The sequence below is a fragment of the Tursiops truncatus genome, chromosome 20 (assembly GCF_011762595.2).
Source record: "Tursiops truncatus isolate mTurTru1 chromosome 20, mTurTru1.mat.Y, whole genome shotgun sequence".
In the NCBI taxonomy this organism is placed as follows: domain Eukaryota; kingdom Metazoa; phylum Chordata; class Mammalia; order Artiodactyla; family Delphinidae; genus Tursiops; species Tursiops truncatus.
The window spans coordinates 49,334,470-49,361,614 of NC_047053.1; the positions used below are offsets into that span (position 1 = coordinate 49,334,470).

Sequence of the window (27,145 nt, forward strand, 5' to 3'; positions counted from 1 at the left end):
GCGGCGGCGGCGGCGGCGGCGGCGGCGGCGGCGGCGGCGGCGGCGGCGGCGGCCGGGCCCTCGATTTGTGATCTCCCTGAAGGCACCATGAGCTGCATCAACTTGCCCACCGTGCTGCCCGGCTCCCCCAGCAAGACCCGGGGGCAGATCCAGGTGCGGGCCGCGGGGCGGGGTCGGAGTCGTGATCGAGGCCCGGGTGTCCGTGCGCACCGGGGCCCAGTGACCTCTCCTTCTCTCCTAGGTGATTCTCGGACCCATGTTCTCAGGAAAAAGGTAATGGCCTCGCGGGACAGGGGTAGGCCGGGATCTCTTCCTCTACTTCCCTGCTTCTCCTCCAACCCCCAGGACCCCGTCCTCCTCCCATGACGCCCCACGACCCCGAGCCTGCCGCCCCTCTCAGAGCCCCGCTTCTAGAGCAGCCCCCACTGCCCGACCCCGCGTTCGCGCCCAGGATGCCTCTCCTCCGTGGGATCCTACCGGAGGAGAAGCTCCTCCCCTTCCCGTCCGGGTCGGGACCTCTTCCCCTTGGGGTCATTCAACCACCGCTCCTTCCGGGAGCTGGTCACAGCTGCTCACCGTTTAGCCCCTCACTAAAGCCCTCTCTGAAGGGTGCATCTACGGTGGCCAGGCTCTGTGCGCCGTGCAGTATCTGTGGCTTCCTTGCAGTGTATGATTGTTTCCTTAGATGGCCCAGGAGCGTAGTTACTCTCCACACTGAAGAGTCAAGCGCTGGTGCCTTTGCTTCCCTGAAGTGATAGAACCAATCCCAGTGAGCCCCCAGTAACTCCCCTGGCCCCCCTTCCTATATGGCACTGGGGAATCACTCCAGCTCAAATCCCTTGCCCACGACGGTGAGGCTCAGGGTGGGCTCAGGGTGGGCTCAGGGTGGGCTCTTGGACTCAGAGACAAAGCACTTCCCTTGTTGCACCAAAAGGTTCTGTGAAGTTAGTTCAGGCTATGTGAAGAACTGTGGGGTGAGATTACTTTGGAATGGAATCTGAACCCCTCTCCTGTGCATGTGGTCTTTGCTTTGCCCCCAACAAAATCACTCCTCCAGCCCTTCCCCGAATCACCTGAGGGCCCTTCTTTGCCACCCTCCCCATAGAGAATGACTATCAGCCCAGGCATGCTCCTCCCTCCTGGGTCGAGACTGAACTCTCTGTGTGGGCCTTTTCTGTCCTCACTGGTCCACGCCCTGCCCTGCAGCCTTCCCATCCATTGGTGGGGCTCAGGCTGTATACCCCTAGAAGGCGGTAAGGAGCCCGACTTGTGCTGATGGGGTCTTCCTCGCCCACACTTATGCATGGGCCTTACCTTGCAGTACTGAGCTGATGAGACGGGTCCGTCGCTTCCAGATTGCCCAGTACAAGTGCCTGGTGATCAAATATGCCAAGGATACGCGTTACAGCAGCAACTTCTCCACGCATGACCGGTCAGTCCCTGCCCCTTCTGTCCTGTCCCCACACCTTTTGTGAGAAGGCCAGTGACTGTCAGAACTCTTTAGAGAGGATGGTTAATAATGCTGATGCCAGGCAGTGAACCATTCAAATCTGCAAACTTTCCAGGTTGCTTGGCAAGGTACCCTAGAACTTGGCCTTTCTTGGGGCTCTAGTCCAGTGGTTCCTAGCGGGACGTGATTCTGCCCGCCAGCGTCTATTTGCAATGTCTGGAGACGTTTTTTAGTTTTCACAACAGGAGGAGGTAAGGGCATGATGGCAACTAGTGGGTAAAGGGCAGGGATGCCACTACATCCTACAATGCACAGACAGCCCCATAACAAAGAATGATCCAGCCCCAAATGTCAGTAATGTCTGGCCAAGGTTGAGAAACCCTGCTCTTGACCTATGTGGAGGTTGCAGACTGGTTTTGCTGGCCTGCAGGCTGAATTTTATTTAAGTTTTTAGTTGGCTTGTCCTTGCTGACTCCCTGTCTCGTGACCTTTGTGCATCCCCCTTTTATGTTTATCTGCCTGTGTCCTGTGGACATTTCAGCCTGCAGCCTGAGGTTGGGAGGTTAAATTTAATACCACTCCTGCCGTTCCGTACAGCATTTAGGGCCTGATGGTTTGGAGGCTGAGACACTTTTCTCGTCTTCCAGATTCATCCACCTGAGCCCCCAGCATCAAGGCTGTGCTGTGTGTGGCTTCAGGGTGGGAGTGCGGGGGGCTCTGAAGCTGGGCAGGTGGGTGAGGCGGAGAGGGCCCAGGACTTGGAGTTAAGTTAAACGTTGAGTGACGTTTCCTGGACATGTTGCCTGATGCAGGTCATTTACGTCTCCACGTTTGCTTTCTCATCCCTAAAACATAGGTGTCCGCTGCTCAGGACGTGAGAAGTGTCAGGGGAGGACAGTGAAAGCAGTGGAGAAGATTAGAAGTGCAGCTTCTGGGTCTGTCAGATGGGGGTGGAATCCAGGCTCTGCCCCAGTGTCACAAATCCTCTCTAATCTGGGCTGTAGAGGCCCAGACGAGCTGCAGCAGAGGCCTAGCGCTTGGCAGGGGTGACGGTGCTCCAGAGACGCTGCTCTTGCTGAAGCTGGAACCGGCTTGCGTTGCCTGCAGGATCAAAGCAAGATCATCACTAAGTAGTTGTAAAGTTTTACATAAATATATAGCTGCAAAACTGCAGAGCCGTCAGGAAACTCCTAGCTCCTTGGAAGGGTAGTTCAGAGGAGCAGGCAAAAATGGAAACAGAAGAAAATAACATTGCAGAAAAACAGAAACTAGAAGACAAAGAACAGCATTCCTCTTCCAAAAGGCCTGGCTGTGGGGCAGGGTGGGGTCCACCGCGTCATTGAATGCACTGGAACACTCCCACACATGGCCTTTCACTTTCAGACTCTGCTGGGTAGGAACCTCCCCTCAGGACACACGAGGCAGCGGTATGAATGCGGATCTGAATCCTGCCTCTGCCCGTTAATAGCTCTATGATCTCTGAGAAATCCTTTAATCAACCAGAGGAGTCAAAGGGAGGGAATCCTAGGTCACTGCACTGCTGGTCGGTGTTCGTGGCTTATCTCTGCTGGTGCGCCTAGTCTTAGATTCTGGCGCTAATGGTCTGCCCGGGGCCATGGTAGGATTTTCATGGGCCCCTTCCTCTATAAAGAAAAAAATAAAAATATATAATTTATGACTGCATTGATATAAAGACAAAGATAATCCAGACTGAGTTACATTTATTCTGATTTTTAGAAGAAATTAAAATGTTTCATTCGTCCCCAAAGCATCATGGGCCCCAGGCACTGTACCTGATGAAGTAACCCTGTCTGCACCCCACCCCACCCCACCCCACCACACACACACACACACACACACACACACACACACACACACACACACACACACACAGCAGAGAGGAGCTTTGCATCTGGGTTGAGCTTTACATTGGGCATTGCTAATTTCCAGTCCAAAGCGTGAAGTGAAATAGCTCTTGTTGAATAACTGGTTTTCCAAACAAAGGCCTTTACTCTTCTCCCCAGATGCCTTCCCACAGGTGCTAATTTCTCAAAGCTCTGGGCAGACATCTCAGCCTGCTCTGCAGGTAGGGGTTGCTCATGAGACCATTTCCCTGGCCCCTCATTCTGGTTCCTGGTCTCCTCTGGCTCCCTTCTCTTGCTCACACTCTGGCTTTCTGTCCCCAGGAACACCATGGAGGCCCTGCCAGCCTGCGTGCTCCGGGATGTGGCCCAGGAGGCCCTGGGCGTGGCTGTTATAGGCATCGACGAAGGGCAGTTTGTAAGTTGACTTGTCCTGATAGCACTCTTCCTGTGAACTCAACTGTCCCCCTTTTTCCTCTGCTGATTTGGAGGTTATTGGTTCAATTTCTGATATTTTTATAAGGTAAACATTGTTAACTTGCTTTAACTAGTGTCTGAATACCCTTTGAATTCCCTTTACTGCTTTCTGTGTTACTGTTATATAGAATTTATTGTACCTTAAAAAAAAAAAAATTTACAGGACTTCCCTGGTAGCACAGTGGTTAAGAATCCTCCTGCCAATTCAGGGGGCACGGGTTCAAGCCCTGGTCCAGGAAGATCCCACATGCCATGGAGCAACTAAGCCCACGAGCCACAACTACTGAAGCCCGTGCACCTAGAGCCCGTGCTCCGCAACAAGAGAAGCCACCACAATGAGAAGCCCATGCACCGCAACGAAGAGTAGCCCCTGCTCGCCGCAACTAGAGAAAGCCCGCGCGCAGCAACGAAGACCCAACGCAGCCAAACATAAATAAATAAATAAATAAATAAATTTTTTTTAAAAAAAGAAGCAACATTGAGCTAAACAGAACCAAACCCTCCCTATACACCAGTGTTGAGAAATCAAATTTTTTGTTTACTGTAAAAATAATTTTTTAATATATATAGTTTATTTATTTACTTATTTATGTTTGGCTGCATTGGGTCTTCGTTGCTGCGTGCGGGCTTTCTCTAGTTGCGGCGAGCAGGGGCTACTCTTCGTTGCGGTGCGTGGGCTTCTCATTGTGGTGGCTTCTCTTGTTGCGGAGCACGGGCTCTAGGCGCACGGGCTTCAGTAGTTGTGGCTCGTGGGCTCAGTAGCTGTGGCTCGCGGGCTCTAGAGCGCAGGCTCAGCAGTTGTGGCACACGGGCTTTGTGGAATCTTCCCGGACCAGGGCTCGAACCCGTGTCCCCTGCACTGGCAGGTGGATTCTTAATCACTGCACCACCAGGGAAGTCCGCTTCTTTTTTTTTATTTATTTTTTGGCGGTGTTAGGTCTTCGTTGTTGCGCAGGCTTTCTCTGGTTGCGGAGAGCAGGGGCTACCCTTCATTGTGGTGTGTGGGCTTCTCAATGCGGTGTCTTCTCTTGTTGTGGCTCGCGGGCTCTAGAGCACAGGCTCAGTAGTTGTGGAGCATGGGCTTAGCTGCTCTGCAGCATGAGGGATCTTCCCGGACCAGGGATCGGACCCGTGTCCCCTGCATTGGCAGGCGGATTCTTAACCACTGCGCCACCAGGGAAGTCCCTGCCCCACAGTTCTGTTCCCTGTTTCTATGGCTACTTCCTCCCTGGCCAGCAAGTCAAACTCGAGTTCCCATAACTAGTGTTTATTAAACCTACTGCAGAAACATCACCAATCTTCTGTTCTGCCCTCACCCCTGTGGGTCTTGCTCTGCAAGAAGTTCTGGGGCCCAGAGGTGGCTGCCTCAGTTGCCTCTCAACATGGGACCTGACAAAAGGACTGCCTCTCCCTCCCTTCATCCTTCCCTTGGAGAGTGGTACATCTGAAGACCCCACGCTATAAGCTGAGGGTGCAGTGGTAGGTGGGCAGCTGGATCCTGGGCATGCCAGCCGCACAGTGTCACTCCAAGTGTTGGTCTTACCTCTGTTTCTTTTTAATTTTTTTTTTTGTCTGTGCTGGGTCTTAGTTGCAGCACACAGGGTCTTCGTTGCAGCGTGCGGGATCTTTAGTTGCAGCATGTGAGATCCAGTTCCCTGACCAGGGATTGAACCCGGGCCCTCAGCAGTGAGAGCGCAGAGACCACTGGGACCACCAGGGAATTCCCTAGGAGGGGTCTGGTTTTGTCTTGACCATCACAGTCACAGAATGGCCTTGCTGGAAGTTCGTATTTATAGATCGGGCTCATATCACGTGTTGTGACCATTTTTTCCTCATCAGCAAATACCTATCCTTATGAACATCCCATGTCTTCCACGAGCTGGCCCCTTGGGTGTGGCACTTACAGGCTGTGACGGACGTGTGTGCGGACATCCTGGCTATCGTCCGGTGTATTGGGGTTTATCTACTAAGTAGAATCACTGGTCAAGGGACCGATCTCATTCATTCAGTAAGTGTTTTCTGAGCTTGTGCTGTGTGGCAGCGATGTTCTAGGTGTTGGGGGTACAGCCAGGGTCTCACCCTTGCACTTACATTCTAGTTGGGGGAGAGAAATATGTAAAAGGTGGTGGCAACCGGGGGAGAAAGGCACTGTGAGGGGGTAGAGCTAAGGTGGGGATGATGCTTTATGAGGACGGTCAGAAAGGGGCCAAAAGGAAAGTGGGGTGAAGGTTCCCAGTCAGGAGTGTGCTTTTGGGCATGTCTCAGGAGCAGCCAGGAGGCCAGGGGCTTTGGCCAGGTCAGCGGGAAAGACTTTGGCGGTAACCCTGGGAGAGCCTGGAAGCCGCCCAGGGCGTCTCCTCTGCTGGAGGAGCAAGGACAGCATGGGGGGTGGGGGGAGAGTCATCTGGGTGTTTGCGGAAATCCCCGGCGGTGGAGGGCAGGGTGTTGGCGGCTGCATACACACATCCTGTTCCAACTGCCCTTCTCTTTTGTTGCTCTGGTGGCTGACATCATTTTCCCTGTGTTTCTACTTTTGTAAATTGCCTCCTTCTCTTGGTTGATCTTTCCTCTACAGGACATGATGTAATCGGTGCCAGTTTGTCACATGCTGTAAATATTTCTTCCCTGTTTATTTGCCTCTGGATTTGGTCTGTGCATCTCATTTAGTCTCTACCATTCATGGTGGAACGGTTGAATGTTTCAGTGTAACATCCTTCGTTCCTGTCCTCTGTGGCCTTTGCGCCTTCAACACCAGCCTGGCTGCCGGGAAGCCGGGCCTCCACCGGGGCAGGGCTGGGGTGCTTCCCTCGTGCATCATGAGGGCGCCACCTCTCGGCAAGATAAGGACGAGGGTGAAACTACTTCTTGGCTTCCTGATCTCCCCTTTCGGTCCTCTCCCCTCATCAAACCTTGTTCAGGAAGTGGCTCACGGCAGGTCAGCCCAGGTGCTGGATCTGCAGGTGAACCAAATGGGTAGACTTGTCACCATCAAGAAACCCCCCGTTACTTTTCTACCTGGATCCCGTGTGGCAATCATTTTTGTCTACCAAGAAAACCCTACGTTTACTAGGTCCTCTGAAGTTCCGCTTTGAATGTAACCTGTATTAGAGTCTATGGCTGCTGTGACACGTACCACAGACTGGGCGGTTTAAACCACAGACATTTACTTCCCACAGCTCTGGAGGCTGGGAGCCCAAGGCCAAGGTGTGGGCAGGGTGGGTTCCCCCGAGGCCGTGAGGAAGAATCTGTTCCAGTCCTGTCCCCTTGGCGTGCAGGTGGCCATCTGCTCCCTGTGTCTGTCCCTCTCTGTGTCCAAATTTCCCCTTTTTACAAGGACACCAGTCATACTGGAGTGTGACCCTACTGACCTACTTTATGACTGGATACCTCTGCAAAGATCCTCTCTCCAAATAAGGTTCTGAGGTATTGGGGGTGAGGGTTTCTACGTATGGATTTGGGGGGTGGGAAGGGACACAATTCAACCCATAACATAACCTAAAAAATTTAATGGCAATAAGAACAAACGTCAGTAATGTGGTTGGTTACCAGTGGGCATTCTGGGATGTTGCAGACAGCTCTGACCTTACCTTTGATCATTCAGGAACCCCAGCTGGAGGCCCAGGGTTCAGTGTTTGGGTGGGGGCGGGGTGGCATGTGAACAGGGGACAAAGTTTAAGTGGAAGAATTGAAGTCTCTGATGGTGGGCATCGCTGCAGCGGGCAAGGTGGAGGACCCTGAGAGGTCCCCAAACCCTGGTGTGGAAGGACCCACATCTGATGAGGCCTTGACAGGGAGAGTGAGACGCAGGGGGTGCTCATCCCAGGGCAGTTTTGCCCCCAGCCCCTACCCGGGGGATATCTGGCAATGTCTGGAAACCATTTTGTTTGTGACAATGGGGGTAGGGTGGAGGGCACTGGCTGACAGCTCCTTGCAGGCTGGGGGCTGCATTTCTGTGACCTGTGATGAGTCCTTTAGAGAAGAAGAGGGGCCTCACCTGGAGCCAGGCTGGAGCCTCTGGGTGGGAGATGCTGTTTCCGTAGCTCAGGCTCGGCAGCCCTGCAGAGGCCGTCAGATCTGGCTTTGGTGACTCCCGCTGGAACTGATCCAGGTTTTCTAACCCCTCTCCTGGACCTCGTCTTGCTGAGCCCTCAGGTCTTGGTAATTTTGCACCTACATGAACGGCTTGGAGAGAGACCCCTTGCCCAAACACAAGAACTCCCACTTCACCCAACCCAAAGACCAATCTAGACAGATGATTGACCAGTGAAAGTTCACCAAAGAATTTAAGTAGCAGCCTTGCCCTGGGCCACTTGAAATTTGATTTCCCAAGTAAGTGACCTTTCTGCAGGCCCTGTATTTAGAAGGGTGTGCCGTGCCATCCTGCTCTAAGTGGCCAGTGGAACCCTCACCCCTTCTCAAGGCGTCACACGGGCACATTATGTTTTTAAAGAAAGGCAAGCACACAGAGCCTGCCTCTCGGCCATATAGCATATGTCATAAATTATTCGAGGCTCCTGAATCCCTAAACACCACCAAGGGCCTTCCTTGCCTTTTCTTGGGCTCAGAAACGTGAAGTCATTGCCAAGGTCACAGCTAATGGGTCCAACCAAGACCACGGTTCAAGCCCAAGGCAGCCTCTGGCCTGGGCTTTTGACCACTGCGGTAGCAGACTGCCTCTCCTGGTGACTGTTCCGGGTGCTTGGCCTGGAGTGGGGCCCGGGTCTGCCATGGAAAGCTGGCAGGATGGTGGAGCGACTGGGGCTGCTGCAGATGTGCAGGCAGCGTGCCGGGTGTGGGGGGCTGGGGCCACCCTATTCTCGCGCTCCACGCCGATCCAGGTGGCCAGAGCTGTTGGGTCCAGCCACGTGTTCGTGGTTCCTGGAAGCTGCTGCCCAGGGCGGAAGCTCACTCCTCCTCTCACCCTTTCCAGTTCCCCGACATCGTGGAGTTCAGCGAGACCATGGCCAATGCCGGGAAGACCGTCATTGTGGCTGCACTGGATGGGACCTTCCAGAGGAAGGTAAGGCGTCTGGTCCAGGTCTCGGGATGGGACCCAGGAGGGAGGAAGGGGCCGGGGCTGTGCACAGCTCACCGCACCCTGGATGACCAGACTGCCAGAGCCCAGGCGCTCAGGCGAGCCAGACCCAGCTCCCTGGTTTGCCCCAGACTAGGCCGCCTGCTGCAGGGGCTGGTGCTCTGGGGGAAAGCAAGGTCAGGGCCTAGTTTCCTGGCTTCAGGGCTGTGAATCAGAGGGTTTCAAGGAAAAGCCCACCCGGTGAGGTAAGTGCACACCAGTCTTTCCATGGGAATACAGGCTTTCGGGACCATCCTGAACCTGGTGCCCCTGGCCGAGAGTGTGGTGAAGCTGACGGCGGTGTGCATGGAGTGCTTCCGAGAGGCCGCCTACACCAAGAGGCTGGGCGTGGAGAAAGAGGTGGCGCCTCCTGCCTTCCCCAAGGGGTGGAGGGGAGGGGGTGGTGCTGTGTCCCCGCTCAGTCCCGGCGCTTCCTGTCCCATGGCCAGGTCGAGGTGATAGGAGGTGCAGACAAGTACCACTCCGTGTGCCGCCTCTGCTACTTCAAGAAGGCCTCGGGTCAGCCTGTCGGGCTGGACAGCAAAGAGAATAAAGAGAACTGCCCAGTGCTGGGAAAGCCCGGGGAGGCCATGGGAGCCAGGAAGCTATTCGCTCCTCATCAGATCCTGCAGTGCAGCCCGGCCAACTGAGGCACAGGCCCCACACCCAGGACGGGCGCTGACCAGCCACCTGCTCCCGTGCCTGCTGCTGCCCCCTGGCGGACGCCTGCCCCCTGCGTGCTGCCCGGCCTTCTTGGAGGAGGAAGCGGGGGTGGGGGGGTGAAGTTTCACCAGCGCCCCTTCCCCGGCCAAGGGCCATGGGCCGGTGGTCTGCACATCACACTTCCCTCCTTGCCTGCCCGCCGGCTTCCCTCAGTTCCCTTCCCAGACTACTCACAATCCACCCCAGGCCGGCGCGGGGCCACTGCTGACGTGAGTCCCTCCCTCTCCAAGCGGTGAGGCCGGAGGCGCGAGCTCCTGTGGCATCGGCGCTCCTGGCTTCTTCCCCTTTTGTGGCTTTTGCTGTTGAGTTTCTGTTCTCACTGGGAAGTCGGAGCACCAGCACCTCTGGCTCAGCACCGAGCCTCCTCTAGTGCAAAGACTTTAGTCCCCCTGCCTGGGACGGGCTCCTGGCCCTTCTGAGGATGGCTGGACTTGTTCTCTCTTACTTCCCTTTCGGCCAAAAGCCCTTCCTGCTCTGGCGATCATTTTCTCCAGAATTACAGCTTCTTCCATGTGGGTGACACCCTGCTGGGGCTCAGATCCCAGGGGCTTGTCTTTTAAAGCAGGGGCTGTGATTTTTCTGTTGTAGTGTGTGATATTAATAACTAATATTAAAATTTACTGGTTGATGAAAGCGTATTTCTCTTTAACTGTCTGGGATTCCCCAGGTCTCACTGGAGACAGCTGTGACCTGATTTAGGTATGGGGATTTCTTTTCAAATCATTTTCTAGTACTACTGATCTCTTAGCCACAACGCTTTTTAACTGAGAAATGATCGTGAAGTGTGTCCTGAGAGGAATGTTTGCCTGCTCTTCTGTCGGGGCAGGTTTCAGGTCAAGATGGGTGGATGAAGGAGCCTGAGGCCCAGGTTGGAAAGATGAAGCTTTGGTCTGTGCTGCCAGATGGGGCTGTGAGGTCAGGTTTTGTTTGTGAAACAGACACTTGACAGTTCAGGAGCCAAGAAGACCAGCTCTGCTGTGCCTCAGAAAATACGCTGTGGGCAGCTTACACGGAGGCAAGAGTGCGCCAGGTCAGGTGTGGGTGGGGTGAGCCTGGGCTGTAGGTGTGCCCCATGCAGATGGGGGTCCGGGTTCCCCACCCTCGCCCCAGCTTCTCCCTCCCCTTTGCTCGCGGTTGGTCCCAGGTTACAAAGGTGCAGTACAGTGATGAGAACGTAATTCCCAAACCCTATTAGTTTTTACTCAGGATTTTGAAACTGTTGGGGCCCACTTTTGACAGCTCCCTGTCTGGGCTCAAAAGGGGAAGCCCCGAGTTGCCCTGGGGGCCCTGGCCTCCTGCCTGAGCCGGGCTTGTTCCCTGGGGCGGGCTGGGCGGTCAGGCCGGCCCCCTGTGTGTCCGGAACAGGCTGCAGAGGTGCTGAGCCCTGTCTATGGGAAGCAGAGGGCCCCTACCCCTCCAGGGGCACACCAGGACCCTGGCAGAGCGGCCCAGAAAAGCCATGTTGTTTACAGGCTGAGCACAGTTACTATTTTAAGATGCTGATGGGAGGGCAGCGTGAGCAATGAGACCCTGGGTCGGTGGGGGGGTGGGGGTGGCGGGGAGCTGCTAGGCACGCTGGAGGGCCAGACTGCCACAACTCTGTTCAAATACAGGTTCCATAAGACCTCGGCAAGAGGGTGTACCTCAGGGTGGAATTTCTCTTTCTCCTACCCCTAGACAGAGGTCCCACCCATGACAATGGAGATTATGAATGAGAAAAACATTTATTCCATCTCCAAAGTTAGTCAACAGAATCCAAGGGTGCTGTGCATCTCCCCCGAGGCTCTGCAACACATTCAGAGCAGCCTGGGGGCTGTGGGTGTGCTCCACGCCTCCCAACTAACGGTGCTGGGGTATTTACATAAACCTGGGTGCTGTCGTCAGGCAAAGCCCCTTCCTGCGGCCAAAGGGTGGGAGCAGAGACAGGGCTGCCCGCCCGAGCCCGCTGGTGGGGGGCGGCACCAGCCCTGCGCCTAGGCTGTCAGGAAGGTGACCCAGAGGCACTGGCACAGAGCCCAGATCCAAGCGAGCAGACACTTCAGCAGTGAGCACGGGCTGCCGCTCGCAGAGCAGGCAGGGGGCAGGGGGCTGGGGGCAGAACGAACCTGAGTGAGGAGGAAAGGAGCCCCAGCCCAGTGCCAGCAGCAGAGCAGGGGGAAGGCCCCACAGCCTCATCTTTGGCAGAGACCCCCAGATGGCGGTGGCCACCGAGGCCTGCACGTGGCCCGGCTCCTTCAGGCTGGGGAGAAGCTAAGGCACTTGTCAAACCAGCACATCGGGCCCTTGGAGCTACTTCAGGTGGGGTTGGGGATCATTAAAAGCAATGACAAAACCCATCCAAACAAAAACCCTTCCCTAAAAAATGCCCTCGAGGAGTGGTAGGTGAAGCCCCCTGGGGCACAGGCCGAGGCTCTGAGGCCAGAGCCAGGACGAGGAGGCAGGGGCTCTCTCTCCAGGCCCTGCGTCAGCTCCGACAGGCGCCAGGTGGATCGAGCGGGGCCGGCAGCTCTGGGAGACCAGCCTCGGGGGAGGAGTCCGGGAAGAGGGGAGGCTCCCCAGGCGCCCTCCCTCCTCCCCTTACCATCCCCGGCCGCAGCTCAGTACACGGGGGGCGGCTGGTAGCCCTCTGTGGTCTCGGCGTTCTGGGTGAAGGGCGGCTGTTGGTAGCTGTCCACAGGCGCGCCTGGGTAGGAGGCGTAGGCCGTGCTGGGGTCCAGAGTGGGGTCCACATAGTTCTGGATGAAGTCGTCCACTCCGGCCTTGTAGCGCTGGTAGGCCAAGGAGGCCAGCACGCCCTGCAGAGAGCCCCGAGGTTTGGGTTCCTCAGCCCTCCACCACCCTTCACCAAAGACACCAGGGCCCTGGCCCGTCCTGGTCCACTTACCCAGGAGAAGACAGAAAAGAAGCTGAAGGCGATGGCCGCCCGGGCCGAGTCGGCTCCCACCAGCACGTATTCCGGCTTGGTGGCTGCCCACTGATTGGCAAGGAAGCAGAAGCTGACGAACCACATGAAGGTCCAGAGAGCTGGGGAGAAGGCCAGGAGGGCAGGGTCAGCTCCACGGAGCCGGCAGGAGGGCAGGGTCAGCTCCACGGAGCCGGCAGGAGGGCAGGGTCAGCTCCACGGAGCAGGCAGGAGGGAGAAGCCTCCGGGGGTGCAAAGGGCACTGATGCAGAAGCCAGGGTGGGGACAAGATGCTATCCTGGGAGTCCTTGCTCCAAGTCCCACTCAGCTGCGGAGGGTTTCAGCAGATGGTGAGAAATCCTTCCGTGCCAGCCTGTCTGCTGGGAGGTCTGGGAACCTGGGGCTACTCCCACCCCTCCCAAGCCCTGCGGTCACAGCACCCTAGAGCTCTTGGGACCACTGCCGCTCCTGTTCACCCCAAGATCAAATGGAGGTGCAGCCGGCAGATACCTGAGAAGAGCAGGTCGCTGATGACCAGGTACTTGCGGTCAGTGGCGTTGCTGATCTGGGGGAAATAGACGTCGATCACGAAGAAGAAGGCCGAGGCCAGGAAGGCCAGCACCCCGATGGCGCTGCCGAAGCGGCACGCGTCCTCGTTGCGGTTGAACACGCAGTACTGCTGTCTGGACTCGTGGGTGTTGCTGTAGCCCTCACCGAAGATGCATGAGAACACGATCAAGGCGAAGACCTGAGGGGGAGGCAGGGGAAGGGCTGAGTGACTGCTACCCTGTGACAAACCCCCCAGGTGGCACACAGAGTGGGGCCTCCTCTGCTCCTGCTGTCCCCCATGCTCCAGGTTGGTGTCCCAGCCCCTCCTGAACTTGGGGAGCGAGCCCCTCCCTCTCCCTTCTCCTGGGCTACCTCCAGACACCAGTCACAAGTCACGAGGGGCATGGCCGGGGATTCCTGGACTGGGGATGGTGGGGAGTGAAGGGGATCTCCTGGGAGGGGACTGCCCGCCCAGCTGTCTGCCTGGAGGATGGGTACTGGTGGTTAGGTACTTGAAGATTAAGGGCAATCGCCCAAACTAAAGCACTCCCACTTTCAGTGAGTTTTAAACAGGATGGGTCACAAAGTCATAAAAACCCAAGCTTGGAGTCTCACCCCCATCACCTGTCTGAGTCACCTCTACAGCACCCAGGCTCTGCCTAAACACCCAGTGATGGAGGGCTCCTCCCACCTCAGGAAAGCCATGCCTCTGAGCCGAAATAGCGTCCCCAGACCCCCACCTCCTGGAGCCCCCTCCACCTCTTCCCTGCTGGGCTCCCCAGTTTGGCCAGCTTCTTTCCTACAAGGAATTCTGGGCTCTTTGGCATCCTGGCCCCTGCCCTCCCAGGGAACCCCAGCTGGCCTCCCGCTCACAGTGGGTCCCACCCACACAGAGCACCTCACGCTGGTCTGCCCAGCAGGCCTGTGGACACAGCTCTGCACGCAGACCCCTGGATGTACTGGGGTGGGGGTCGAGGGGGTGTACCAGCCAGAACGCTGGGAGGGGCTCCAGGCCCTTGCGAAAAGCCTCACATCACCCGTCTCCGCCCCAAACTGAAAGGCCACCGCTCACCCCTGCCTTATGTCAGCAGACCCGGGACAGTCTGGAGGCCTGGCTCTCTCTGGGACCGGCCCAGGCCTCTCCCCAGCCTGCCCTGCCTGCCTGCACAAGGCCCTCTCAATAGGCTCTGGAGCTGGCAGTCACAGGCCCCACCCCCAGCTGGAGATGAAGCCGGAACTCTGGATGCTGGGAGCAGTGTGCCAGCCTGACTCCTGGCACTGCCATCCCGAAACGTGGGCATCTGCTCCTGGAGTCAGACCCCACAGTCAGGCAGAGCGGGGGTGAGAGTGTCACCAGGGCAACGCGTAGGGCTCCAGTCCAGGCAGGGGCAGGTGTGGTGTGGGCGCCGCATGCCCAGCCCTCTGCCTGCGGGCTGGCTAACAGCTTGTTCAGCTTTGGGCTCCGGTTGTCCGAGAGCATGGGACCTCCCACCAACGCCCCACCCCGGTAACCTGGTACTGGAGCGCTCAGCCAGCTCACATGGAGGGGAACATCCTGGGGTCACCTGATCTTGGATGGGGAAGCAGACCCATGGGCTGCTCTTGAGAGACTCTGTATCAGGGCGCCAGGCTGCCCCCCAACCCCACGCACCCCACGTGGCTTCGGAAAGCCCCTTCCTGATGAATTCCCCCAGGGTGGGAGTCGCGGCGTGCCGGCCACCTGTCCTGGAGCCGCCTCAAACTCCTCCCACTGCCAGCAGGGCGACGGGCCTGCTCCCCGCGGTGCCGCCCGGCCATTCCGCGCCCGGGCTGGGAGGTGGGGGGTGGCGGGACCCGGGTTCGGGGGGCGGCGGGGCTCGGGGGGTGAGGGGCTGGAGGGTCCCGGGCCCCGCTCGCCCGCCCCACGCGCGCCGCTCCCACCCCCGGGCCTCGGCCGCCACCACCTGTCGCGCTCTCAGGCTCCCAGCGGCCCCACTCCCCCGGCCTGGCGACGAAGTCGGTTCCCCGAGGCCCCGCACCCCGGCTCACCAAGCACACGGCGCGCACCACCACCTGCGGCTGCGTCAGGAAGCGCCTCAGGTCGAAGGAGCCGCCCGCCTTGGCCGCGCCGTAGGCCCCGCTCTCCATGTCGCCGTCGCAGCCGCCGCCGACGCCGCCGCCGCCGCAGCCGCGGACTGCTGAGGAGCCAGCCCGCCGCCCCGCCCCCTGCCCGGCTCCTCCCCAGGGGCGTGGCCAGCACCGCCCCAGGGACCGAGGGCAAAGTCCGCCCAAGACGAGCGGCGGTGCAGGAGCGGCAGGGTTACCCCGACATCCCGGCCTGCGCTTCCAGCGGCCGACATCCGTCCAGCGGCAGCGGACTCGTTGTCCAGCCCACCTCTCGGCCGGAGTCTCGTCCCTCTGCTCTACTGGTCCGCAGGGCGACTGGAAAGGGCCAGAGAGTCCCCAGGAAGAGAGGGTCGCAAGGAGGGCCCGCCCGCCTGCTCCATCCACTCTTTGCCCCTGCACTCCCGCCTCCGCCTCCAGGAAGTCCCGCCAGACGCCGTCTGGGCCCCATCTGCCCAAGACCCAGGCTCCTACGCACCTCCTCTCTTCTCCCCCATTCTACTTAAACCCCAGGCCACAGCCTGGACCCCTCCCTGCATGGCCTGTCACTCTTTTCTCCTCTCTGGAGCTAAGCCTGGGATGTGGTCGAGACCACCGCCCCTCCCAGTTTTTCCCGAGCCGGGCCCGGCCCCAGGGCCATGTAGGGCCGTGCGTAGGGCCGACTTCCAGGCTCCAAGATGGTGTGCAGACAGAAACGAAGTTCCCAGGGTGGCCGGCAGGGGGCAGAGTTTAATACAATTCTTTCCGGAAATGGTTCAGAGCGTCCCAACTGGGATGGCTCTAGGTGTGTGTGGGTGGGGAGGGGGGCTGGTTCTCCAGGGGCCTCAGGCTGACTCGGCAGGGAGGAATTCCAGACATCATAGTTGCAGGTAAAGATTAATGAGGGGGTGCTGGCCAGGTGGGGCCCAGAGTCCTCCAGGTGAATGGGACGGTGACAGGTAAGCAGTGGAGCCAGAGGACTGGGCCACCAGGAGATGGGGTGCCACTCCAGGGAAGAGGGGAGCAGGGGTGGGGGAGGAAGCAGTGGCCCTGGGTGGGCTGGTGCCTCTGGGCCTTCACATCTACCCCACCGTCTCCCCAGACCTGGATGGACGGTGACGAGCTGCTGAGCGGTGAGGAGAGGGGCCCTCACAGAGCCCCGTCCTCCTATGGACCTCTCCTTCCCCCTACAGCTCCCCCCATCCTAAATCCCTCAAACTAGCACCATGAGTATTTGATGAAGAACACCAGCGCTCCAAGAATCCAGGCTGGTGGGGCTTTTCTTCATTCTTTTCTTCATTTCATTTCTTCAAATGGTGGGTCCTTCTATAGGGGACAAGGACCAGGGCTCTCCTGGGGACTCTGCCCAGCCTGCATCTTCTGGTCACGACCTTGATGACAAAGGAGTTGAGACTCCAGGTTAAGCCAGCATACGTCCCAGCCACCCCCTCCCAAGGCCTCCAGGAATTTTATTGGTGGCAAGTGCATCAGTGCCCTGGGCAGGACGAGGGGCGTGAGGCTTAGTCACACCACGAAATAAGGTGGGGGCACTGAATCACCTGGAGGCCAAGTACTGGCCCCTGGTCTGTATACCCCCTGTTATAGAAGGGGAAACTGAGGCTCAGAGAGCTGACATGGCTCGCCCATGAGCCTAGCCTCTGGGACAGACTTGGGAGGGAGGGGCGCAGAGGTAAGACAAGGAGAGTGCCAAGGACTCCTGGACAAAGCCCACCAAAGAGGCTGGCCAGGTGTTAGTGAATTGGTCGACCAAACCCACACTGGGGTCCTAGCTCGGGCTGAGACCCCCTGTCTCAGCCAGGGAGGTTTGATTTGCTCAGTCAATAACAAAACGGATGCTGAGACTGGAAGAGCACCAGCTTTCTTCAATGGCCAAAGAATGGAGAAGCGGGAACCTAGTTTGCAAATCAACTCAACCCAATTCAGTTGGAGACACCAAATAAATAGGAGGGTTGGAGTAAAAGGGAGGGGTTTGGAATGAGTGGGAGGAATATTCATGAGTTATCCAAGAACAGGGGTGTGGTTTGGACCTGGAACTGATGCAACTCTCCTTTTCAGTTCTCATAGGGGCTTTTCTGGTTGTCATCATGGTGATCGCCAGCTGTCCTGGCGCTGGTGGGTGTGTCATTTAGCTAACGTATAGAGCGTGTAGTAAGGCTCTAGATCTATTGGAAGTCGAATCCTCCGCCATCTTGAGCCTAGTTGGTTCTAACTGGTTCTTGTTTTTTTTCTGTTTGCTGCTTCCTCCTGAAACTTAGATAAGAGTAATTGGTTTCTCTTCGAGGGAGGGACAGGGGTGTGATTCTAGGGAGACAGCTTTGGTACCAGAGGGGCGGGGAGGATGACCAGGAGACAGAAGTGTCTTAGGAATGAGGGGAGGTGAGAAGTTCGGAGGCAGAGGTGACCACTGCCAAAGGCCAGGCAGGTGGGGCGCACAGAGGCCTGCGGTGCCCAGGGTTGGACAGCACAAAGGCCCTGGTCACTTTACAAGTCAGTGAAGTAATAGCCTTCGAGAGGGGACCCCAGGAGGTCCGGCCCCTGCCTCCGGTCACCAGCTGGAAAGACTGACGGGGTTTCCATGGAGGGTAGAAGCCCCTGGCCCACCCTGGTGCCCCGGAGGCTCCATCCTCCTCAGACCAATAGGGAGTATTGGAGAGAGCCCCACCCAGAGGCAGTGGACTCCACGACAAGGCGGCTAGAGCATGGTCAGGGTCAGATAAAGCCGCCAACGTGCTCCATGGGCACTTGGCACACGGTAGGCCCTAAGTAAACTTTTGCAAGTCATGCATAAGCCATACGGCCCTTTCTTTGCCCTGGTGGTGTTACCGAACGCAAGTTCATGTGCCCAACACACTGTGAGGCCAAACAGAACAAAATGTTGGAGTTTGGAGCACAGAAAGTTTTACTGCGGGGCCATGCAAGGGGAACGGGGCAGGGGCGCTCTGCCCCCCCAAATTCCGAACTCCTCGAGGGCTTTCAGCAAAGCAGTTTTATCGGCCAGGTGAGGGAGGGGAGCCGCAGGGTATGTGATCAATTCTCTGATTGGTTGGTGTCACAGAGGTTAACATTATCGATCCTTAGGCACCAGAAGGCCCCTGGGCTACGAACCCATGATCCTCAAGTAGTTAATTTCTTCCATTGGGTCGTGGGTTTTAGCATCTGAAAAATTCAGGAAAAATTCAGAAAAAATGAGATACTGTTATCTGGGTACTTCAGAGAGGAGCTACAGCAGAAGATATGGAGGAGGGGTCTGTCCTGGGAAAGCCCCATAGGGTCCTGCTTGGTTCCAATGGCAGCCCTGCCCTACCAAACCACCACCGGCTCTGCCAAGCCAGGGCCCCCGTTGGTCCACATAGGCCATCAGCAGTTCACTCCTCCCCCACATCCAGCACCCATTTCCTACCTGATCTGCTTGGTCCAGCTCAGTTTCCAAGAAAAGACGGCTATGATGGAGATGAGGCAGGCAGCCAGCGCGAAGGTGGGTCCCTGGGGCAGCTCTCCTGTGAAGGAGGCGGGGGACAGCTGGGCTGGACTTCCGTTAGGCCAGGCCCGGGTAGGCATGGCTGCGTCAGGGCACCCGTCCCTGCTCTTGGCACCTCCCACTGACCTACTCAGAAGCGCCAGCTGCCCCTCTGGAAACCAAGGGGCCCTCTCACCTGGGGGCACCAGTGTGAAGGGAGTGTGCTGGACGCTGATGTTGTTTTCAGCCTGGCACCGGAACCAGTCCGACGTCTGGTTCAGCGGGAAGGAGAAGTTGGCTGGCTGCCCAGGGTTCCGAGTCTGCTGCATGTGGATGTGCCCGTTCCTCCTGACCAGTCTGTAGGTGATGGGTGGGCTGCCCGAGGATGCCTGGCAGAACACCTCTACCCTGAGGCCTGACCCCCTGTCCAACAGGGTGAAGTCAGCTTGCAGCTGGGACACCGGCTCTGGCAGGGTGGGAGAGGGCGGGAGCACAGGTGTGGCTGGGAGACTTTAATGCCCTCCCCCTAGCCAGTTCCCTCAGTACACATGCCTGATGAGCCTAGTGGCCTAACTGACTGATTGCTCCTTCAGGCAGCCTTCTGGATTGCTCCCTCCGCCTCGCGTCTGAGCTTCTACCCTACTTGCAGTGTATACCATACAATTTCATCCATGTATTTGGTTTTATTTTCATGTGGTATATTCTGGGTTGCCAGACTGAGCAGCTAAAAATACAGGACACCCAGTTAATTTTGAATTCAGATTAACAATGAATAAAATTTAGGCAGTCTCTTAAAGATGAGACAGTCCAAAGAGGAAGAAGGAAACCAACGTTTAACAAGCACCTTAAGAAAATGCTCGTCTGGCAATTCCTCAAAAAGTTAAAGAATTACCACACGACCCAGCAATTCCACTCCTAGCTATATACCAAAAGAATTGAAAACAGGGACGCTAACAGATACTTGTACACACATGTTCACAGCAGCACTATTCACAACAGCCAAAAGGTGGAAACAGCCCAGATGTCCATCAATGGATGACGGATAAACAAAATGTGGTCCATCCACATGACGGAAGAGTATTCATCCATGAAAAGGAATGAAGCACTGACACCTGCTACAACATGGATGAACCTTAAAAACATTATGCTGCGGCTTCCCTGCTGGAGCAGCGGTTGAGAATCTGCCTGCTAATGCAGGGGACACGGGTTCAAGCCCTGGTCTGGGAAGATCTCACATGCCGCGGAGCGGCTGGGCCCGTAAGCCATGGCCGCTGAGCCTGAGCGTCTGGAGCCTGTGCTCCGCAACAAGAGAGGCCGCGATAGTGAGAGGCCCGCGCCCCGCGATGAAGAATGGCCCCCACTTGCCACAACTAGAGAAAGCCCTAACGCAGAAACAAAGACCCAACACAGCCAAATAAATAAATAAATTTAAAAAACCAAAAAAACACATTATGCTGAATGAAATACATCAGACACGAAAGGCCACATATTGTATGATTCTATTCATGTGAAATACCCAGAATTTTTTTTTTTTTTTTTTTTTTTTTTTGCGGTACGCGGGCCTCTCACTGTTGTGGCCTCACCCGCCGCGGAGCACAGGACCCGGACGCGCAGGCTCAGCGGCCATGGCCCACGGGCTCAGCCGCTCCGCAGCACGTGGGATCCTCCCAGACCGGGGCACGAACCCGCGTCCCCTGCATCGGCAGGCGGACTCTCTGCACCACCAGGGAAGCCCTCATACTATTTTTTTTTCAAACACTCCTTCATGCAAAATCTTTGAAGTTAAGTAAAGCTCTATCTAGAGTTTAATCTACTCTCCAGGGCACCAGTTTGCAAACTGCTACCAACAATTTCGTCAACGTGACTCTGGGGCCCAACAGTCAACGGCTCTTGGGGCCAGAATCTTCCCCCCCCCCACCCCCGGGGAAATGTGGGTTCAGGCTTCAGGGTGATGACACTGTTGCTCCCTTCACTGTGGGGAAATGACCTTGACTTAACAAAAATGGAAAGAAAGTGCTGGCCCACCTTCATTTCCATTACGATGGCCATTAATAGAAGCCTGATTTACATAAGTTCACAGACAGAAGCCACTTTCGGTTTTAGTGCCCTACAGGGTAGAGCACTCACTTTTTATTCTAACAAGACCTGTGTGGGTCTTTCCTTTTGATTATTTAGTTTATGCATCTAGCCCACCCATAACGAGGGGTCTATCATTTAATTACAAATTCATCATCTGTGTCTGAACATTTGAAGATAGGATGGCACACTCAGAATTTGATCAAGCGACAAGGACACCCCGGGGACCGGAAGCTGAGCCAGCCAGGGCTGGGGTGATCGAATGGCTGTGCAGAGCCTCCCGCTGTCACTAAAGAAAGAGCGAGCAGCTTAGGGCTGTGCCCAGGCCGGGCAGTGGATTGCCGTCCAGCTGGGCTTGGAGGCCCTTCAGGATCGCCCCTACCTCTCCCTAGCTTGTTTCTGTGATAACCCAGAAGCTTGGAGATTGGAGTCGCAACCCTGGAGGCCCAATTCATTAGACCTGAGCTCGGGCCCAGGGATCTGATGAGGGTTGAACAAGCAGCCCATCTGTTGAGAGTTGAATTGTGTCCTCCAAAAAGGAAGATGTATTCAAGCCTTAACCCCAGGTACTTGTGAATGGGACCTTATTTGGAAATGGGGTCCGTACAGATGGACTTCAGTAACCCTTGCTGGATTAGGGTGGGCCCTAAAGAGAAGAGACAAAGACACACACACACACACAGGCCATGTAAAGACAGAGGCAGGGTTTGGAGTGATGCTGTCACAAGCCAGGCAACGCCGAGGACTACCACAGCCCGCAGGTGAGCCTTCAGGTGAAGCCTCCAGAACCAGGAGAGAATCGATTTCTGTGTGGCACTTCGTTAGAGCAGCCCCAGGAAACTAGCACAGCCCCCTCACAAGTGAAGCGGGTTTCAGGATTGGGGGGAGGGGACAGTTATCAAGACTCCTTTGTACACACTCGCACTCTGAATCTGTCCTTCAACCAGCCGCGCCCCAGCCCCCCACCCCGAACATTGTCTTCTTTCATGGCAGCCCCACGGGAGACCCCAGGCCTCATCTTCCTGCCCCACCTTTTCTAGGGCTCTGAAAGTCCCCCTTTATGTCCCACCTCCCCCTGCGCCCTCTGGAAGGCTGGTAGGCTCAGTTGCACCAAATCCCGGAACCCTCAAGCTCTCCTCTCACATCTCACCTTCTACGCCTAATGGAAACCAGCCTCCCCTCCCCCACACAGTGCCTGCACCAGTGGTATCTCAGGTGGCGGGGGGTCCTCACAGCCTTCCCAACACTGGCCTGGGATGGCGAGGGCGGGCATCCTCTTGCTATTCCTGGACCACTCTCCCTCCTCCCTCCCTAAACAGCAGCCTTGAACCTCATGTCTTCGGACACTGCACCCTGCCCCTCTGGGTTACAGTTACCTGGAAATGCCCACCATCCCTTGAAGATTCTTGTGCCTGGTTCCTGCTACACTCAATACTGCACTTGCCATGATTCTTGGGGATTTCAAAATACACAGAAACGTTCCAAAATCTTGGCTCTTAACACCCAATATCTCAGGCCCAACCTCTTGTTCCCATTAGTAGTAATCAGTTGTAAGGCTGCCCTTGACTTCGCCAGTTCCCAGCTGCTCAGACCCAAACCCCCCGAGTCATCTTCCACAGCTCTGTCTTTCCCATCCCATCCCATCTATCAGCAAAGGCCTTCAGAATATACCTTGACCACCTTGCCAGGCCTCCTGGCTATCACCCAATCTCTCCTCTGGATCCCGGGAACAGTCTAAAGGCTCTCTGGGATTCTAGCCTTCATCCCCACCCCATCTCTTCTCAACACAGCAGCCAAAATGACCCCAGGAAGAGTAAATCAGGTCAACCCTTCTGCTGTAAACCCTCCCATTGCTATGCCCACAGGGCCCCCCCGACTCAACACTGCCCCCCTACCTCATCCAACACTCCCCTGCCCCTGCTTCCTGTGCTCTGGCCACGCAGGCCCTTGTCCAGGCACATCCTGCTCTACCACCTCCTTCGTGTCCTTGCTGGCGTGTCCCCTTCTCAGTGATGACTTCCCAGTAGATGGTGCCCTCCCTCCCCACCCCCAACCCATGTTCCCTTCCCCTCTTCCCCGCTTGCTGTTCTCTGGGACCTATCACGTTCTAGCACGCTGTAGAATGTGCTTATTTTTATTATCATCTGTCCCTCCGGCCCCACTAGAATGTAAGCTACGTGAGGGTAGGGATCTCTGTTTTGTTTCTGCACCCACCATCCTGGGGCCTCAAGCAGCACCTGGTACCAAACAGATGCTCAACCAGTAATTACTGAATGATTGGATAAATGAATGAATGAATGAATGAATGAATGAATGATTTGTCAGTCGGCTCCTTAGCAGTTTAGTTAGCAGGACTTGCTGGGCAAGAGTCTGAGCAGAAGTCAGGGGCTGGAGGGGGGTGGACCGGCCCTGCCCAGGTACTTCCCGGAGACCCAGAGGCCAGGGCCCTGCACAGTTCTCCTTTTAGCGGAAACACCATGATGTGTTTTTTTTTTTTTTTTTTTTGATGTGTTTGTTTTTAAAGCAAATAAGGAAATGATAGTTCAGCCCATGCGGCACTCAAGTGAGGTCCACCCTTAAGTGGAATAGAAGCGGCTGCAGCTGCAGCCCTGAGACCAGGGAAGTTACAGGTCCAGATGAGACCAGAGGAAGGGCAGCCGCCCTTGCAGAGATGTGGAGAGGAGGAGGTGACTGACCACCTTGACTTTAAGGGTCACAGGGCTGGAAATGGGGGCAGGGGAGAGGGCAGGAGAAGGAAGGGGAGTGGAAAGACAGAGGCGGCCAAAGCTGAGGGGAGGAGGGACGGCCACCGGGAGCCTCCCCTCTCACTGGCTCTTACACCAGGCGGCTGGTGGAGAGAGGGGCCCTGACACCTTCCTGTTGCCTCTGAGAGTCAGGCAGTTTCCCCTTTGCTGGACCTCAGGGAGGGGGGAGTTGGGGGAGCCCAGACTTCCTCATTCTCTCACTCACCCTCCTCCTGGGCCAAGGCACCCCACCAGAATGCCCCCAGCCTGCCCTGGGGTCACACCCACCCCAGGGGCTTCTGCTACAGATCAGGCACTCAGAGTGATTGGGGTACACCTACCCGGGACACGCCCTCTGCCCGCCTCCGCTGGTAATACCTGCCCCCCCACCACACACAGCCCAAGGGGAAGCCAAGCACTTTCCTTGCCCCACGTCACTGTCCCCACCGTCTGTCTGTTGTCCCGCCCACTCCCACCTCCTGCAGAGCTTTCTCTTCTCCAACCCTCCAGGGCCCTGCATGGGTTGAGGCTGGGGTCCAGAACCTTCCAGTGGTCTAGCAGCAGACGCCACTCACCCGCAACACCCTTCCCCCGGCCGGCCAAAGCCTCTACCGTGGGTGGGGCCTCTGACTCCAGGGTCCCCATCTGGGGGTACTCCGCCCTCCAGCATGCGGGGAAACTCACCTTTCTCCTGCTTTGCGGAGCTGCTGGTGGCTGTAAGAGAGGGGAGGGCAGTTAGGAGAGCCCAGGGTGGAGGGGAGGCCAGAGCCCACTCAGAAAGCCTCATCCTCAGCCCAGAAGGAGGCCCAGGACTCCACAAGCACCGTCACTCACAGAAGCTCTTTGGAGCCCGGAGCGTTTCGTATCATCAGCCCATTCTGCAGATGAGTAGAGTGGACCCAGAGTGGTGAAGCAATAACTGGCTGGTCTGAGACTCAAGCCTAAACCTTCCCCTCTCTGTCCTGTGCTTGCAGAGGTGTCTCCTGTGCTCCCTAGACCCCTGGACCCTGAGTCTGCCACCTCAAGGCCCTGGCAGCGGCCCCCTCCCACCACGTCCCTGGGCAGCTCACCTAGCGCAGCCAAGCAGAGCAGCCGCAGGACGCTCATGGCTCTGCCGCGCGGGGCCCTCAGCCAGGAGGGCAAGCGCTTCCTCGAGCGAGGCCACCTCCACTCCAGAGCCTCTGGGTGCTCCCTGGGTGGGTGCGTGCCTGCAGCGGGGAGATAACCGGGATGCCACAGCGCCCCAGGGCTGGGCCCGGGACGGCGACTCTCCCCACACCCCCAGGGAGTTAGGAGAGGCCAGGAGCCAAACCAGGGTTCACAGTCGCCGCCACTGCCGAGCTGTAGGACCCCAGGGTAGAAGACGTCCGTGTCCTCACCCTGGAGTCCTCACTGGGACCCCCCCACCCCAAGGTGGAGGCACTGGTAGCCAGCAAGGGGGAATTAAGCTTGCTAACCCGCTGATTTTGAGACGAGAGGATTATCCCAGATTATCGAGGTGGGCCCGATGTAATCATGAGGGTCCTTCTGAAGAACTGGTGGGTTGGACCCCTCAGGGCTGGGGGCTCAGGGCAGAGAGAAGAGAGGGAGCAGGTAAGGTGGGACTAGGACCCATCCAATCCCACAGAGGCTTTTTTTTAAAAAAATGAATGAAGTGACTTTATTGAAACACTCCCTGTTTCTACACTGACACAGCTGCATATGTGTTTTTCTCCTGCTATCACAGAACATGGAGCTTTGATTTGTACACAGGTGCCTTCCTCAGGGAGGATGTCCCGCCCCCAGGGAACAATTTGCTTCCTGTGCGGGCTCTTCTCTCCTACAGAGCCTCACAGGTCAGTGGCACTCACATCCCCAGCACAGCCCGGGAACCGGCACCTGACCCAAGGCAGGCCAGTTACAGCCCTGCCCTGGGGCCCCTAGGCCCGGCTCAGGGGCACCCACTGAGGCCTGGGCGTGTTGGGAAGCTGGTCTGGTGGGATGACCCTGCCCAAGCCTGGGCACAGTGTCCTGGAGCTCCCCTGAGGACTGGCTTTGTCACCTCGGTGGTCCCTTCTCCTCAGTGGGCAAGAATCAGCATCTGTCCCTTGCCACCCAGAGTCCTGACTCGTACCCCTGGGGATGTGCTCTGGGGACCCACCTACCTCTCTGCATTTGGGCAAAAGCTAATCTTCTCTTAGTTTTCCTAGCGAAATTCCCTTCCAGAAAGTCTGTTCTCACTCTGCCGGGAGGGGTGCGTGGAAGGAACTGACGACTGAAGGCAGGCAGAAGGGTCCCCTCAGCTGTGGGCAATCTGTTGCCTGAAGTCCCAGAAGCTCGAGGTTTTTCCTCTACGTTGTGCTCAGGGCTTCTGATTCGAGCTGAGGCAGCTCATGAGAAGCCTCCCCCTTTTATCGGTGTGTCTGGGGAGCCAGAGTCAGAGCAGAGAACGGTGGGTGGACTCGAGGGACAATTCCCCCAGGCCTTGGTGGGACCGGGGGCATCTCTACTGCCTCACCCCGACTACCCCTCTCCAGCCATCACCTGTGTGCCCCACCAAATGAGGGCTGTTTCTCTGAGCTGTTCTGCGCCTCTTCTCCACAGGCTGCAGGTGTGACAGCACCGAGTAGGTTGCCCCAGGTGAGCCCAGGTCACCTAGATGGAGCGGAGTCAGGGTGTCCTCAAAGCTCTCCTGTCACCCACTAGACTGACATTTCGTGATTCCTGCCCACCGAGGGCCAGTCTCCTCTATGATAAATGGCCTTACCAGCACCTCCTTGCGTCACTTTCCTGGGAGGGTCCCCTGGGTGGGAATCTGTGCTGGGCTGCCTTGGCCAGAGTAGCTGGGAGCCCTCTCAGGGCTGGGTGGGGAGAGTCCGGGACCCCCTCCCCCACCCCAAGGTGGAGGCACTGGGGCTCCTGCACCTGGAGAGACCCTGGCTTCACTTACTGCAATAACCCCACGGGCCTCTCCCTGCCCACGTGTGTCTTCTTTGCTGCTGGTAGACGCTCAACGTTACCGGACCCCCGGGCTCTCCAAGCCCAGCCATAGGTGTGCTGGTTCCGCCTTCACTCTGGTTGTCCTCGTGGGGCCCAGAGCCCAGTCTAGAGGACTCAGAGTCCCAGTTTCCACAGCTCAGGCCCGCCCGGCCCGTCTCTACACCGTGGCTCAGGCTGTTCCTCTGCCTTCACCTCCGGTCGAGTCCTCTGTCCCCCAAGGCCCCGCTAGTCGCCCACTCCACGAAACCCTCCTGCTGACTGCGATGGCTCCCCCCTGAGCCCCAGGTTGCCTCGCTGGGCCGGCACGGTCACAGGGCCATCAGGGCCCCTTCCCATCTGTCCCACTTTGCTCCGTTAGGCCAATGACCATGTTGTAATAGGGCCTCAACTGCTCTCCTAGGAAGGACACTATATAAGTAACTGCTCATTCAGTCCTCACAGCCACACAGAGGAGGGTGGTGTCATCCCCAGGCTTTGGTCAAGCAAACTGAGGCCCCGAGTTTGAGTTCCTCAAGGTCCTGAAGCTCGTCCCCCTCACATCCGGTGATGCACTTGGCGGGTTCTCTGAAGGCACGTGAAGGTGATGAGAAGGACCTGGATGCCTCAGTGCTGCAGGTTCTCCCGCTTCGCACCCAACAGCCTCACCCCCGGGGGCTCATTAAACCACATCGCTGGGCTCCACCCTTAGAGGAGGTGCGGTGGGGCCCGAGAACTGGCTTTTCTAACAAGTTCCCAGGTGATGTTGGTGC

At 57.1% G+C, this 27,145-nt stretch overlaps 3 protein-coding genes across 6 annotated transcripts; 1 reads left to right on the forward strand and 2 right to left on the reverse strand.

The window, feature by feature from the left end:
• The first annotated feature begins 5 nt into the window (after positions 1 to 5).
• TK1 (thymidine kinase 1) lies at positions 6 to 10,219 on the forward strand. 2 transcript variants are annotated; one of them, XM_019938809.3, is made up of 7 exons: positions 6 to 153; positions 242 to 273; positions 1,322 to 1,432; positions 3,637 to 3,730; positions 8,720 to 8,809; positions 9,104 to 9,223; positions 9,313 to 10,219. In XM_019938809.3, the coding sequence occupies exons 1-7, from the start codon at positions 88 to 90 to the stop codon at positions 9,511 to 9,513; spliced, it is 714 nt and encodes a 237-aa protein (XP_019794368.1). In that variant the 5' UTR covers positions 6 to 87; the 3' UTR covers positions 9,514 to 10,219. The 2 variants fall into 2 exon arrangements, with proteins under 2 accessions (XP_019794368.1, XP_033703688.1); XM_033847797.2 differs by lacking the exon at positions 242 to 273 and having other exon boundaries at positions 66 to 153.
• A 1,072-nt stretch (positions 10,220 to 11,291) lies between these two features.
• SYNGR2 (synaptogyrin 2) lies at positions 11,292 to 15,725 on the reverse strand. Of its 2 annotated transcripts, XM_004313338.4 has the most exons (4): positions 15,066 to 15,224; positions 12,999 to 13,236; positions 12,471 to 12,610; positions 11,292 to 12,381 (listed from the first exon to the last, which is right to left on the reverse strand). In XM_004313338.4, the coding sequence occupies exons 1-4, from the start codon at positions 15,162 to 15,164 to the stop codon at positions 12,184 to 12,186; spliced, it is 675 nt and encodes a 224-aa protein (XP_004313386.2). In that variant the 5' UTR covers positions 15,165 to 15,224; the 3' UTR covers positions 11,292 to 12,183. The 2 variants fall into 2 exon arrangements, with proteins under 2 accessions (XP_004313386.2, XP_019794369.1); XM_019938810.3 differs by lacking the exon at positions 12,471 to 12,610 and having other exon boundaries at positions 15,066 to 15,725.
• Positions 15,726 to 18,015: 2,290 nt separating this feature from the next.
• Positions 18,016 to 25,586, reverse strand: C20H17orf99 (chromosome 20 C17orf99 homolog). Of its 2 annotated transcripts, XM_033847798.1 has the most exons (7): positions 25,562 to 25,586; positions 24,875 to 24,982; positions 24,488 to 24,625; positions 24,102 to 24,131; positions 18,794 to 19,063; positions 18,541 to 18,637; positions 18,016 to 18,296 (listed from the first exon to the last, which is right to left on the reverse strand). In XM_033847798.1, exons 1-7 carry the CDS (start codon positions 25,569 to 25,571, stop codon positions 18,290 to 18,292), a joined length of 660 nt encoding a protein of 219 aa, XP_033703689.1. In that variant the 5' UTR covers positions 25,572 to 25,586; the 3' UTR covers positions 18,016 to 18,289. The 2 variants fall into 2 exon arrangements, with proteins under 2 accessions (XP_033703689.1, XP_073654190.1); XM_073798089.1 differs by lacking the exon at positions 18,016 to 18,296 and having other exon boundaries at positions 18,541 to 18,669.
• Between the last annotated feature and the right edge of the window lie 1,559 nt (positions 25,587 to 27,145).